Source organism: Furipterus horrens, unplaced genomic scaffold (assembly GCF_987537825.1).
Source record: "Furipterus horrens unplaced genomic scaffold, mFurHor1.1.pri manual_scaffold_5, whole genome shotgun sequence".
In the NCBI taxonomy this organism is placed as follows: Eukaryota; Metazoa; Chordata; class Mammalia; order Chiroptera; family Furipteridae; genus Furipterus; species Furipterus horrens.
The window spans coordinates 105,412,630-105,427,318 of record NW_028327175.1 but is presented as its reverse complement, the minus strand read 5'-3'; the positions used below and the strand labels follow the sequence as shown (position 1 = coordinate 105,427,318).

Here is a 14,689-nt window from a genome sequence, read left to right as displayed (position 1 = left end):
CAGGAGTTCGAAGCCTCTATCTGCTTCATGCAGGTCAGAAATGGATGCTGTCTATTGGGGACATGAGCAGCTATCTTACCAAAGAGGCCTGGCCGTGGACGGGAGGCTTGACTTCCAGCCCCAGCCCTGCTCTGAAGGACCATCTGGTTTGAGGGTGGTCAGTTACCCTTTCTGGGGCCCCACTCTTCCATCCATGGAGTTAAAAGGGACACATACACCTTACTACTATCTGGAGCATATTTTAGAAGGTGGAAATAGTCCACCTGGGTTCACATTATAGTAAAGTAAAAATAACTTGCGAACATTATAAAGGTAAGCCAATTGAAAGGGGAAATATATGTTGTAGTTATAATTAGCAAAATCTCATTTGTCTAAAATATATAAGAATTGATTAAATGTGGAAGAGTGGTATTTAGATCCCATGTGACAAGTGACAAGGGGAAGTGAACAAATGTCCTCAATCATCTAGAGAACTGGGATACTCAGTCCTGCACAGTGCTTTTCAGAGTGTGGAGCCTGGAGATCTGCATTTTAACAAAAATCACAGGTAAAATTAAATGAGTGTTTGTAAAACCTTGGAACAGTATCTGGCCTATAATCAGTGCTACACAAAGGACTGTGAACATTATTGAAATGAACAGGAAATGCTGAGTCTGATAGAAGAGGACATGAACCAGCTCACAGAAAGATACTTAAACAGATGCAAATGCCTACCATTTCTAGGTAAAGCTGTCCCCATTTAATCTAGTTTGTGGGGTACTTAGTAAGTGCAGGGATGAGGGGGGGCCGTAGCACTGAGGGCTATATAATTCCGACATTAGGGAAGCAATGCAGCAGGATGTCACAAGTTTAAAAACTCACCCCTGGGAATGAAACACAAGGAAGTTGTTTTTCTTCATGTGTAAAATGGGCTTAGCAGTACCTGTCTCACAGGGTGGTTGTGAAGATTACCTGCCATAATGCACGGTACACGGTTAATACATGCTGGCTGCTGTCGTTATCATTAGGATCTTGTGTAGCATGTTACTCGTCATAGTACAGACCCTGATCTGTAGTCATTTGAAGCTGTTGACGTATCCCTCACCCTTTTGAACTGCTCAAGCTGCTCAGTGAGCTCCTCCACTGCCTGTGTGTGCTTCTGCCTCATCTCCTGGACCTGGGCCTCGTGGGACCGTGTCTCCTCATCCAGGGCCTTCTTCAGCACCGTCACCTCCTGCTCCCTCTTGGCCCTGGACAGGAAGAACAGAGTCATGGCAACTGGGGGGAGGTTAGGCTCACCTCAGACAGTGTTGTGCAAAGGACCCAGAACTGATGTCTCCATCACCACCTCTTCCTAGCTGTGTGACCTCAGGTGAGTCACCTAACCTCTCTGGACCTGGAATTTCCTCATCTTACCTGCCTAGAATTTCTCAGGGACAGCAAACAAATACACGAAATAATATTGTTGAGAGAATTGCAAAATGACTGGCCAAATGTTCCTGAAACATTAATATTAGCTCGTATTTATTGAGCACTTACTGTATGCCAAATCCTGACCTAAGTTCTTTAATACATGGTCTCATAATATTCAGAGGGACCCTAAGAGGCACATATACTATTTCCACTTTACAGATGAGGAAACTAGGCTAAGAGAGAGGGAGGGTAAGCAGCTTCCTGGTGTTACAACCACTGTGTGTAGGACCAGAAATGGAACCCAAACAGTCTCACTCTGAGCCCATGCTTTTCAGTACTGCACTGAGCTTTTCTATATTGGCCAGGTAGGAAGGGAACAGAATATTGTGCTGGCTTCTAGGCACAGCAGAGTGCTATGGCCCAAAACCCAAAGTGTGGGAGATAAATCTCAACGTCAGCACAGCACCTGACACAGATGCTCTCAAATTACATTTGTACGTTTATTGAATGAATAAACCACCTAGTTTCACTCAAGTCAGTATTTGTTTTCTAGCAGGTGACCTGTAGTTGTTTTGTCGCTGTCTGTTTGATTGCCTGCTGTGAATCTTAAATAAAAAACCAATCTGATAATGTTATTTTAAAAATTTAACGCAAAATTTAGGTACACACACTTGGCGGCTGGAGCTGGGGGAGATCTACTCACATACGCACACATGAAAAGACAGGAAGGAAATGCCCCCAAATGTTAGCAGTGGGGGGACTAAGGGTGATGTTTTGGGTGTCTACATTTCTATAGTCTTCAAATTGTTCTCTATGTCCCACTATTGTGATGTGAAACAGTAAGATGAAAAATAATCGCACTTATGTCAGTTACAGCAAAATGCCATCAGGCCAGTGAATGCAGGGCCCGAGGAACACTGTGAGTCGGGGTTTGCTGGGGTTCACCCCTTCAGTGCCAGCCACCCTCGGTGCGCGGGGCAGCGCCCCCCTCACCGGAGCTCCTGCTGGGTGGCCGTGCTGTCCAGCGTGTCCTCCAGCTCTGTCTTCAGGGCCTCCAGCTCCTCCCCCAGGTCTCGCTTCTGCTTCTCAGCCTTATTTCTCGCGGCCCGTTCTGAGTCCAGGTCCTCCTGCAGGTCTGAGATGTGACCCTCCAGCTCCCGGATCTTCTTCAGGGCATTATTCTTCTGAGCAATTTCATCGTCAAGCCTGCCAGCGACAGATCACCAGAGTGAAGACCCTGAGGCCCCAGGCCCCTGCTGCCTCACACACGGCCAGAAATGGTTTTCTGAAACCCGCCACCTGTGCTCCGTCGATATCATATCATGTTCCAGCCACATGCCCAGCACATAACGGACCCCTTCTTGTGACACTGGACTGCTTGCAGATTTATGTAGGACGTGATGAGTTCCAAGGTCTGATATAAAAAATAGGTCATAGTTGTCTGTGTGTGTGTGTGTGTGTGTGTGTGTGTGTGTGTGTGTGTGAATGCAAAGCACTGGTCCCAGGCTAGCATGGTGCCTAATTCACAGAAGGGGCTTACTAGTTGCTTTCTGAACATCGGACAGTTATTCCTCCTTGGGAACTACTTGTTTGTCCTTTCTTTCCTTTGCTCAAACAGTGACCGAGTGCCTGCTACATGTGAAGCCCTGGGCCAGGCACTGCTTGGGGCAATGCTAAAGCCACGGCTCCCAGTCTGGAAGAGGCAGTGAGCGTGGGTCAAGGTGGGACGTGAGCAGCATTGTTTGAATGCCATGGAGTGAGTTAGGTATTTCATGGAGGGGAGCTCCCTCCTGACGCACAGGGGAGCTGGCCTCCGGTGGTGCTCAGGGTGGATGGAAAGGGAACAGCATGAGGGAAGGCACAGAGGCAAGATTCTACAGGGCTGCGTGAGGTCAGCACGTCGATTTTACTGTACTTGTGAATGGACGGCAGGAAGGAAGGAAGCAAATGGTTGGGCTGGGGACAGACTGCGGAGGATGGGCGGCTGTGAGTGCCAGGCTAAGACCTGGTTTTTCCCGCACAAGCCAGCAAAGTTTTTTGAGCCCGTTCATGACCCAAAGTGATGTTTCTAGTCTATCACCCTAATACTGTCATGCAGCACACGCTGAGCTGGCTAGGGGCATCAATCAGGAAGCTTTGGGGCTCAAATCCCAGCTCTGCCCCTCAGAAGCTGGGTGACAGTCACACGCTCCTTTGCCTCCCCTGGCTCAGCCTCCTTCTCAGTGAATTAGAGAAAATGGCAGTGTACCTGGTCCAGTATCTGCGAAGATATGGCTTGAAAAAGAGCTTAGCACACAGTGAGCATATAAGTAATCTTTCCAGCATGAGACCACTAGTGTGAAGTCAGCTCAGAGCTGGGAGGAGGGCCACACATCGAGGGGCTGGCAGACGCTCAGGCCTGCTGCCTGCGGGACGAGCAGGGTGGGCGAAGGCTAGGGAGGGGATTGGCATTCACACGAAGGGGGACCTTCACAGGAGGGCTTGAGGGAGAGGAGGGTCATTCCGGCCTCAGACAGGCAGTATGCGAGATGCCACGGAAGGGCCTCTGGTCCACTGGAAAGGAAGGACTGTGGTGTGGACGAGACAGGCCTGGGCATCCAAAGACAGACGCCTTGGGAGATGCAAAGAGGGATGAGTTTGGAGGGAAGAGAGGAAAGTCAAAGGCATGGTTCTGGAGGTGCAATCAGGCCTTCCCGTCGGCCCTGGGGACACCTTGCATGGGATGGAGGCCTGTATGGAAAGGGAGGAAAACTGGGGCCGCAGTGGATTGGCAGGGGCCCAGGAACACACAGGTCATGGCCCCACTACCTGGCCAGGGCCGCCTGCAGCTCCTCCTCCTTCTTGGCCAGCTGCATCTTGAGCTCTGCGATCTGTGCCTGCAGGTCGGCGATCTGCTCGTGGAAGTCGCTGGCCTCTCCCTCCAGCTTCCGTTTCAGCTTCTCCAGCTCCTGTCGGTTCTTCTCCTCCTTCTTCAGTCGCACTAGACAAAGCCAGGGGCCCTTCAGGAGGTGGAAGCCACCAGAAAGACTCCTGGGGCCTTTCTGCTCGGGCATTTCACATGGAGGAAATTCACGCACACGCATGCTCACATGCACACACATCCCTTGCTGGTAACAGTCATGCCCGCACCACTAACCCAATGAAGGCTAGTCAGTCCCGATGAAAAGCACCCTTGATTACTAATGTATGTTGACGAAGGGTGATTGGGGAGCCTGGAGAGGGTTTATCATTTTTTAAATATGCTGCCATTCTGATATTTCCTCTCTGATTTTCCTAGTTTTAAAATACTGGTTCAAAGCTTCTTTGGGTAGCTGGTTTACCTTCCAGTTCTGAAATCATAGATTCGTGCTTATTTTTCAGCTTGGTAAGATTCTTGGCTTTTTCTTCCTCTTCTGCAAGATTCGTCGTTAAATCACTAATCCTCTCTTCAAGGAGTTTCCGTTCCTTTGTGGGAGAAGAAAGAAATACTGTTAGTTTTTTTGTTTTTTCTCTCCAGGATCTACGTCTCACTTTTAGTAATTTCCAGATAAACGGTTAAAAAGGAAAGCCCAAATTATAAACAAATACAGCCTAGAATTTGAAATGGTGAAGAGAGAAGTTCCTTAATTTCCAAAAGTTGGCTATTTCTCACCACATGCCACTCCTCCCCTCATACTTCAACGTTCCAGCCAATGGGGCCCTCTTCCCGCTCCTATCGTATGCCAGCTCTTCCTGTCTGCCTCAGGGCCTTTGCACAGATGGATGCATCTGCCTGGGATGTGCCTCCACCCCCTCTCCCTGTAACTGCTCCTCAGTTTTTAGGTTTCCATTTAAAGGTCACTTCCTCCAGAAGCCTTCCCTGAATAGCCTACCTCTACCTCTAGTACTGTTCTCATAATATGGGGAACACCTCCTTCAGAACCCTGATCACAATGGTAATTAATATTTATGTATACGATGATCTATTTGCTGAAGCCCCACAAGGGCACGGTCCTCCTTCACCATACATGGCCTGGCACCTAACAGGGCCTGGCTCATGGCAGGTGCCCTGCTGACATGTAAGCTGAAAGAACTACAAGGAGACTGTCCTCAGTGGGGCTGGTTAGAGGTTACCAAATAGGGTGACCTACTCATCCTCTTTTGCACTGGGACTTTCCCAATTTTGGTACTGAACATTCTACATCCCAGAAAGCCCTCCATCCCAGGCAAACCAGGACAGCTGGTCACCCTATTACTAACTAGACATGGTCCATGAGAAAGTGGGAGAGGCCCCTGAGTCTCAGGCACTGAGTCTCCTTTGCCCAACTTGGGGTTCCATTGGTCATGGTGTTGCTGAGACTTGCTCCATGACAGCCCTGGGGGTGGTGGGATGCCGGGGACCCAGTCCATAGCACACCTGCATCCAGATGGCAGTCATGAAGCCACCTTGTGATGGAAGTAACCCTTTGCTTTGCCTTCAATACCTTTTATTTGGTTAAAACAGAAAATAATCTGGAATCCTTGTCCCTGGTGAGCCTGCTGTTAGAATGCGGATGCTCCACTCCACTCACTTTTGACAGTTTATTGTTCTGATCATCCATGACCAGGATGTCATCCTCCAGTTTCTTGATCTTGGCCTCAGCTGTGACCTTTTCAAGCTGTAGCTTCTGCCTTGCAGCTTCCTCTTCCTCCAGCTGTTCCTCCAGGTCCTTTGTGGGGAAAGAACCACAGCCTTGCTTAAAAGTCATTCTCAAGGAGCCCTGGGGACTAACTGATACAGAGGCTGGGCCTGTTGCCCCCCAGTGCTCTGTAGTCTCCTTTCACCGGAACTAAAGGTTTGAGCAGGCCACTCTGCTTCACAGAGCCTCATCTGCAAAATGGCGATGTGGGTACCATGGTGGTTTTGAAATGCATCCACCAATTATACTCTTCCTTTCCAAGGTGGAGCCTAATTCCTCTCCCCTTGAGTGTGGGCAGAACTTAATGACTCGCTTCTAACCAAATCTAGAGGAAGTGATGGAGCGTAACATCAGCGATCAGGCTATAAAAGGCACTGTGACACCCTGGACAGTGTGGCTCAGTTGGTTGGGTATTGTCTTGTAAACTGAAAGGTTGTGGGTCTGATTCCTAGTCAAGGCATGTACCTGGGCTGTGGGTTTGGTCAGGGGCACAAACAAGAGACAACCAATCAATGATTCTCTCCCTCTTTTTCTCCCTCCCTTCCCATCTCTCTAGAACCGATAAAAGAAAAAAAATTTTTAATTAAAAAAAAAGGTACTTCTCCCCGTATGCTCTCTCTTGATTCACTCCTTCTGGGGGAAGGCAGCCTCCATGTTGTGAAGACATTCAAGCAGCCACATGGAGAAGCCCAGATGGCGAGTATCTGAGGCCTCTGGCCTACAGCCATGTGAGTGAGCCTCATAGAAGTGGGTCCTCCAGCCCTAGTCAAGCCTTCTGATGACTGCAGCCCCAGCTGACCTCTTGACTGTAAGTTCATGACAGATGCTAAGCCAGACCCATCTAGCTAAGCCACTATCACATTCCTGACTATGTGAAATAAATGTTTATTTTGGGTGTTTTGTCCTACAACAATATAATTACCCCTCACACAGCACTGCTATTAGAAGAAAAAATAAAAGCACATGAAAGGCAAGGCAGGACAGGGTGGGCTTCAGAGGAGACCTGTGTAGGCAGATGGCTATTCCTTTCCAAGCTTTGGTCTCTATCTACCCAATGCACCTCACAGGCCTGCAGTGAGGGTCAAGTGACTTAGTATCCACCGAGGGTGGCCACTGGTGTCCCTCACCAGCATCTGCTGGGCTATCTTCTTCTTTTCTGCCTGCAGCTGCTGGCCCCGGTCTTCCTCCTCCTCCAGGCGAGCCTCCATCTCATGCAGGATCTCCTCCAGCTCCTGCTTCTTGGCAGCCAGCCGGACCCGCATCTCCTCGGCCTCGGCATATAGCTCGGTCTCTGCTTGCAGCTGCTCCTGCAGCAGGGTCTTCTCCTCGGCCAGCTGCATGCCGGGGTGTAGGGAGGCAGCCAGTGAGTCCCCCAGGAGCAGACATTCGGCCCTCCCTCTGCAGCCCTGGTCATGTTCCCTGCCCAGTACCTGTGAGTGCTTCTGCTCCAGCTCCTTGAGCTCACTCTCTGCCTTCTGCTGCCGATCCTTGATCTTCTGCAGCTCCTCCTCCTTGGCCTGCATCTCTTCCTCCTGCCGTGTCACCTGCAGCAGGGGCTTCACCTGCACACACACAGTCAGCTCATCATTTATTTTCATTGCATAAGGGATACAGCCTTGCAATAAATTAGATCACTGCTTCTCAGTCAGGGGCAGTTTTACCCCACCCCAAGGGGACTCTTGGCAATTTCTGGAGACAGTTTCAGCTGTCACAGCTAGGGTAGGGGATGCTACTGGCATCTGGTGAGTAGAGGCCAGGGATGCCACTCAACATTCTAGAATGCACAGAGCAGCTCCCTCACAACACAGAATTATGCATCCCAAAATTTATCAAGAGTGCTGAGGTTGAGAAACCCTAAATTAGGGCAACAGAAAAAGGTGTACAGTGAAAGGAGAAAACTTCCCCTTCTCCCATTTAGTCCCATCTGGGGAGAGACTACCGCTGCTGACAAATTGTTATGTTTCCTTCCAAGGAGAAAAGGAAAAAAATAATCCCCACATCCCACCTCCATATCAAAGTCATTAGTATCATTGTTAGCATTTTCTTCCAGTCTTTTTTCCTACACATTAAGAAGTATACTTGAGATCATGCTGCCCAATTTTATGTACTTTTATTATTTAAAAAAAGATAGCACACATGAATGGATGAGCCATTACTGAATTAATCAGTCTGTCAGGACTGGACATTGGACATTTGCTGCTGTAAACCAGGCGACAGTAAATACCTCTAATTCCTGATTTTCTTTATCGCAGATGGCTTTCTTAAGAAAGTTTTTAAGAAGTTGGGTCTATAAGGATGAACATTTCCAAAAAGCTCCTTCCCCTTGTTCTTTACCAGGTTGACACCTGAAGCCCCGGCCTAGCACTAAGGAAGCCCCTGTCATACACACTGTGACTTCCTTCACGCATTCACCCCAGTTTGCCATTATCTATTTGTTCCTGTGATTTTCTGCTCATTGTCTGCTCCCCCACTCTACTAGAATATTCACGAGGCCGGAGCCCATGATGTCTGTTCATGGCTGTATCCCCACAGCACCTTGCGTGCGCCTGGCACACAACAGACCCTCAGGAAATATTTCCTCAGTAAGAAAGGTTCGTGCCAATTTACACACTCAAAGGCACATAAGAAGAAATTGTGTCTGGTGCAACAGAGCGTGTCTTTGCGCAACTGGTATGTTTCAGCAGTGATGCTGCAAGTACAAGTTATACCCAGAGAAGCAAATGATTGATACATGCAACTGCATGGACGGATCTCCTGAAAATGGTGCTGAGTGAAAAAAAAACCAGTCTCAAAAGGTGACACACAGTATGACCTCATTTACATAACATTCCTGAGATGACAAGATTTTAGAAATGGAAACAGATAGTGGTTGCCAGGGGCTATGGAAGGAAGTGGGTGTGACCATGGAAGGAAGTGGGTGTGGCTATAAAAGGGCACCGTGAGACATCCTGGTGGTGATGGAAATTCTCTGGCCCTGTGTTAAGGTCATAGCTGTAACCCATGTGCCAAAGAGGGTGGGTGGGCTTTCATCAGATGCACCTCACTGGCCAGGAGAATCGTCAACAGGCCAAGTATGATCTCAAGTCCTCAGGTGTACACCCACTGTCAACCATCTCCAGTCCCACATCTGGAGCATCTGGAGTGAAGAACAGGGCTGGGGGACCTGAGAAGGTGGGTGGGGCCCAGAGCACTCACCTTCGTGAAGAGCCTCCACCACTGCCAATTCCGCAGCTTGAGGTAGGCGGCACAGTTCCTCTGAATCACCTTCATGGCTGTCAGCTGCTGCTGCCTCTTGGCAAAGGCCCTGGGGAGAGGTACAGGGAGCTGAGGGAAGCCCTGGTTGGCTCAACACATGTCTCACTATGATGTCATAGCATCCTGCCCTGCATCATCCTAAAGCAAAACATGTCTCTTTCACTTGTGATTTTGTTACTTGCACAGGGACAATCCCCCCTCTTCTCCATCTCAGGTTCGTCCAGCCCTGAGCATTGGCACAGGTATATTGTCTGGGCACAGGCCACTCAAGTGATATGGAGGCAAGAACCTTTCTCAGTGGGCAAGGAAGACGCAAGGCTCACAAAATGCCCTGGAATCAGAACTGTGATACAAACACATCTAGGGAATCAGTCTATGCTACACCATTCCTGGGGTACCCTGCACACACCCAGCTGTGCCATGTCTTCCCCAAAAGCTGAGTGGCTGATAAACCTATTCTTCCTCAGGTGCGTTTTAGAAATCTCAAACCTGACATAGAACTAGCACTCTTCCTGTTCAAGGGCTATTAGGTTTGAGAAACCACAAAACAGTGAGTTCAATCCTCTTTTCTCTGTCATCTTGTGTGTGGGTGAACTTGAATAAAATTGCCCTAGTTAAGTCTGGAGGTGGGAAGGGTGACAATAGAGAATTTAGTCATGAAATTTAAGTTAGATCTGTCCCTGGACCAAGAACATCCCAGATCTGGCCTTGACCATCTTGGGTCCCCTTGGTACTAAATCAGTTTGACACAGTCAGGGCTCTGCACATGATGAGAGCATGATCCATACCTCATGATAACATATACCTCAGACAGAGCGACTACCAGTTCCAGTTTCTGCCATCATTTTAGGGGTGTGACTTTTGCGGTCCCTGGCCCTCACATGGCCCCCAGGCTTCCCAAAACAGAACGGGCATCAGATCTTCCAAGACCCCGTCTTATGAATCCCATTTGGACACAGGCTAATGATACAGCTAAATACTCTCTCCTCAGACACTTAATCATATTCTCACACTCCTGAAATAATACGCAGGCACTGTCCTCAGCCCTTTTCAGGAAGTATTTCATTGACTCCTCAATCAGTTCCATGAGGCAGGAATGAATATGCTATTTTCCAGTGGAAAGACCTGAGGCTCAGAGAGGTAGAGTAACTTGCCCAAGGTCATCAGCAAATGAGTTGAGGAGCCAGGATGAGAACTCAGGTCTAAAACTCCAGAGCCATGGTCTTAACTCCTTCCCACCTGCTCTTATAACTAGTGCATATATTAAAACAGTAGCATTTCTTCCCCCTCAAGAAAAAGCTGTCACTCAATCTGCAGAGCATCTTACAGCAGGTGGCCTCTTAGCTCAGGGAACCAGAACATGAGATCAAAAGGCCCCCGGAAGTTTGTGTTTCTCATCTGTGTTTTTGGTGAGGTGATAGTAGGCAGGTCCTTACTTTCTAGCCAGGTAGCCACGACACATCGCCTGGAAAGCCATGATGACATCGGTGATCTTCAAGTCTCGCTCCTCTTCCAGGTGGGCCAGGACCCCGGTTCGGAAGAAGATTTTGCTTTGTCCAATCCTGTACAAGTTGGGGTCGAGCTCTAGGGCTTTGATCTACAGAAGGAAGGACAAAAGTTCCCGTTCTCAGCTGTACCTTGTGGCCAGGGGTTAAGCCTGTTTAAGGAAGGTCAGATCCAAAGCAGCTCCTGGTAGTGCCGCCAGGGCCTGGGAGGTTTGCAGCTGGATTTCTGGGGCGAGGCTGGGCTGGGCTCACCATGAGAATGCAGGCCTGCTTCCCGTCCATGAAGCCTTTGGGAATGGCGTTTGCAGCCAGGATCTCGTAGCTTGAGACACAGGGCAGAAGTCACCAACTGAGCACCGCTCCTCTGTTCCTCCCCCAGCTGGCCCCGCTCACCCGTTGCCCCACCCGTGCCCGCCCCAGCAGGCTCACCGTTGGCGGAACTCCTGGAAGACAATCCTGTTGGGGAAGCCCTGGCGGCAGATACGGATGCCTTCTAACACCCCGTTGCACCGCAGCTGCTCCAGCACCAGAAAGGCATCCAGCTTGCCAGACTGCAAAGGCAGAAAGGGCAATGGACAGCCGGGTCTGGGACTCGGGGCGCGGCAAGCCCCAAATCTCAGGCCTGGGTGACCCACTTCACCAGGTCACCAGGGATCAACAGAGGCACCAGGTGAGGTCTCAGCTGAGGGTTCAGGTAACATCTCTTTTGTATTTGGTGGCATTAGCATCACCTAGCTAGGAACTGGGGCTTCTTCCTTGTCACTTCCTCTTCCTCACTTCCTGTCTGTCACCATTCTATAGCCCCCACCTCCCAAACGTCTCCCAAGCCCCCGCTGCTCTCCATTGGCTGCCATCACTGCCGGCCACTTGCCATCATCTTCTCCTGCCCAGACAACCACCACAGCTCCCTACCTGGCCTTCTCACCCCCAGTCCTGCCTCTCCACTCATCCCCTCATTTGGTTTCTAAAATGCAAACTTGATCATGACATACCCCTGCTGTTAAAAGCCCCAGTGGTATCACAGAAGGCAGGCCAAGCCCGGGTCAACCCCAGGGTCTACTCCGACTACCGACTCAGCCCCATCTCTTCTCAATCCCTGCCTCACACAGCAATGGGAAACCACCTACCTAGCGTTTTCTTGCCAAGATCCTTCATTTATTACCGCCACACTTCAGTTTTACTGGCCCCTCTGCCTAGGAACCCCTCCCCACCCTACCCTCCACTTCAACAAGATGATGCCATTCCAAGTTCACCGTCTCTAAGAAGCTTTCTCTCAGCCCTGAGGCGCTGGAGTGGGAGCCCCACCTGTTTGGAGTTCTCACAATTTAGCACATTGCATCATGGTTATCAGCCTGAGTGTCTGCCTCTCTCATGGATCTCCCACAACATCAGCACTGCTGACACACTGGGAAGGACAATTCTCTGCTGTGGGGCTGTCCTGTGTACTGTAGGATGTTTAGCAGCATCCTGGCCTCTATGCACTGGATGCCTGTGGTAGCCCCTGCCAGTTATGACAACCACGAATGTCCCCAGACATGGCCAGATGTCCCCTGGGTAGGGTGCACAACTGCCACCAGCTGAGCACCCCTGCACTGAACTGTTAGAAACCTTCAGGCAAGGATGACGACTTATCCAGCATTGTATCCCAGCACCTGGCACAAGTAGGAACACAGTAAATATCAACTGGAATAATGAATTAATTGTACAGCAATTCCAGGGCTGCAATCTCTGGACAGTCTCCCTTCCTCCCTATCTTCTTTTGCCTCCAGGATGGGGAATGGGTACCAAATTCAGAAAACCTTCCACCCATGCCCGATGGAGCCATTGCGTGGAAGGGCAGGCTTTCTTCTTGCCTCTCTATCCATGTGTGCCTTCCCCTCCCTGTAGACCCTGATGATGCCCCAAGGGCATGTTCTGACTGCCCGAGGAGCTGGCTGGGCACCTCACCCTTTTCTCATGGTTGGGGATGATGCAGCGCACGAAATTGGGCGTGGTGTTGCGCAGCGTGGTCATCAGCTTCCCCAGCTGCTCCTTGTACAGCTGCCCCACTGTGCGGAACATGCCCTTCTTGGTCTTGGAGGCGCTGGGCAACGAGCTCTCTGTCATCTTGGCCATCTGGTCCAGCCCCACAATACGGTCCACTGTGGGGCACATGAAGGGCTGCATCAGCCTCTGACCCATGCATGGGCCAATGCCTTCCCTCTAACTGTGGGAAAGGGGACTCATGGTGGGACTGCTTTCCAACTATTATCTGTGTGGGAAATCCTGAGAGCTCCTGAGTGACAGAACGTGTATGGCAGAGATGAGACAGAGGTTCAGTCTTTCTGACTCCAGATGGGGGCACTCTAACTCACCATGCCTTGGACGCCACTTCCTGCATCATTGCCCTGACCTCAGGACCTTCTCCTCGGGGTTCAGGTGCAGGATTGAGGGGCTCAGAGGTCACCACTCAGGAAGTGGTTCAATGTGTCAACAAGACATCACTAACACCTGCCAACACTGTCCTTTCCTGCAGCCTGACACAGGCCTGCCCTTCCTGGGAGCAGGCATGGGCATCAGGGCAGTGAAAGGAGGGGAGGACCCTGCATGTTCAGCTCCCCAGCTCCAGCAGGCAGGGCCTTACCGTCCTTCCACAGGTCAGCCACAAACTTGTCTGAGGAGGCATTGAGGAGGGCAGTCACGTTATCATTCAGCGGGTCCATGTTCTTGGTCAGCCAGGCAGTGGCATTGTAGTCCACCTGCCAAGAACCACCCCCACCGGTCAGATGCTTCTGCTTCAGTTACAAACTAAGGTCAGGGCCAGAATCCTCCCATTTCCCTTCCAGATCTTCCAAGTCAGAGAGGAAATGACATTAGCAGCTGTCATGATGGGACTCCATAAACTCCAATGAAGAGACCAGCAGATCAGGACTTTAAAGGGCCCTGCGCACAGCAGGCATCAGCCAATGGCAGCCCCTGCTGGAAGGCCTCATCTCTATTCCCTGCATTCTCCTAGTAAGGCTTCTCTGGCAGCCTCCTTTCTCTGGGGTCTGGAATGATGCCTATTCCATCCAAAAGGTGAATGGCTTGGCTAATGGTAAGCACCCTCCTGCACATCCAACGTTCTCCCCTCATCTAGAGGAGGCTTGACAACAATTCTGGTTTTTAAATTAAGTTTGTCTTCTCCCCTCTGTGATGAATCTAAGTTTTGTAGCTTGGAGATTTTGATATATAGATATAAATACCTGTCTCGACTACTGACCATGGCCAAAGCCTTCATTTTATGATTGTGGCTATGAGATGGAAAGAACCAGTAAAATATCAATAGTGGGTTACTATGGGATGTCAGTTGCTCTGGTGATGGCCAGGCCTGATCTGAAAGGGAACTAAAAAGAAAGCACTCATAAAGTGGGGAAAAAGAAAGTGTTACCTCTGTATGCCTAAAGGAATGGATGCTCCCTTGAGTATAGGGTAGAAGTTGGCTAACTTTTTTTGGTAAAGGCCAAGATAGTAAGTATTTTCAGTTTTGTAGGCCCTATGGTCTGTCACAAGTCCTCAACTCTGTCATTACAGCATAAAGGCAGCTGTAGATGTTATGAAGTCAGTCATAGATGCTATGTAACCAAATGAGTGTGGCCATGCACCAATAAAACTTGATTTACAAACAAGCTGTGGGGCAGATTTGGTACATAGGCTGTATTTTGCCAACCCCTGGCTTAGGGCACTGCCTGTTCCCATGATGCAGTGGGGATACTGGAGAGTCAATAGAATGCTCTAAGATTCTGTAAGTCAGACCAGGCTAAGTCATTCTACATTATCCAGTGCCCTCAGGAGCCACAGGGGAAGGTTCTGTACATTGACAGCCATGACATGATGATAATGATGCTGAGGAGGAGGAGGAGCATTTAACAATGACAATGG

At 49.8% G+C, this 14,689-nt stretch overlaps 1 protein-coding gene across 1 annotated transcript in view; it reads right to left on the bottom strand.

Annotated features, from left to right (window-relative positions):
* The window catches only part of MYH11 (myosin heavy chain 11), a 120,703-nt gene that overhangs the window by 16,960 nt on the left and 89,054 nt on the right, over positions 1–14,689 (bottom strand). The window contains exons 16-28 of the mRNA XM_090276970.1: positions 13,413–13,527; positions 12,737–12,930; positions 11,219–11,340; positions 11,042–11,111; positions 10,721–10,881; positions 9,225–9,333; positions 7,460–7,591; positions 7,157–7,363; positions 5,922–6,059; positions 4,713–4,836; positions 4,201–4,372; positions 2,386–2,598; positions 1,085–1,229 (exon numbers count right to left, since the gene is read on the bottom strand). Coding sequence (XP_090133096.1) covers positions 1,085–1,229; positions 2,386–2,598; positions 4,201–4,372; positions 4,713–4,836; positions 5,922–6,059; positions 7,157–7,363; positions 7,460–7,591; positions 9,225–9,333; positions 10,721–10,881; positions 11,042–11,111; positions 11,219–11,340; positions 12,737–12,930; positions 13,413–13,527 — 1,902 coding nt within the window. The remainder of the gene's footprint in view (positions 1–1,084; positions 1,230–2,385; positions 2,599–4,200; positions 4,373–4,712; positions 4,837–5,921; positions 6,060–7,156; positions 7,364–7,459; positions 7,592–9,224; positions 9,334–10,720; positions 10,882–11,041; positions 11,112–11,218; positions 11,341–12,736; positions 12,931–13,412; positions 13,528–14,689) is intronic.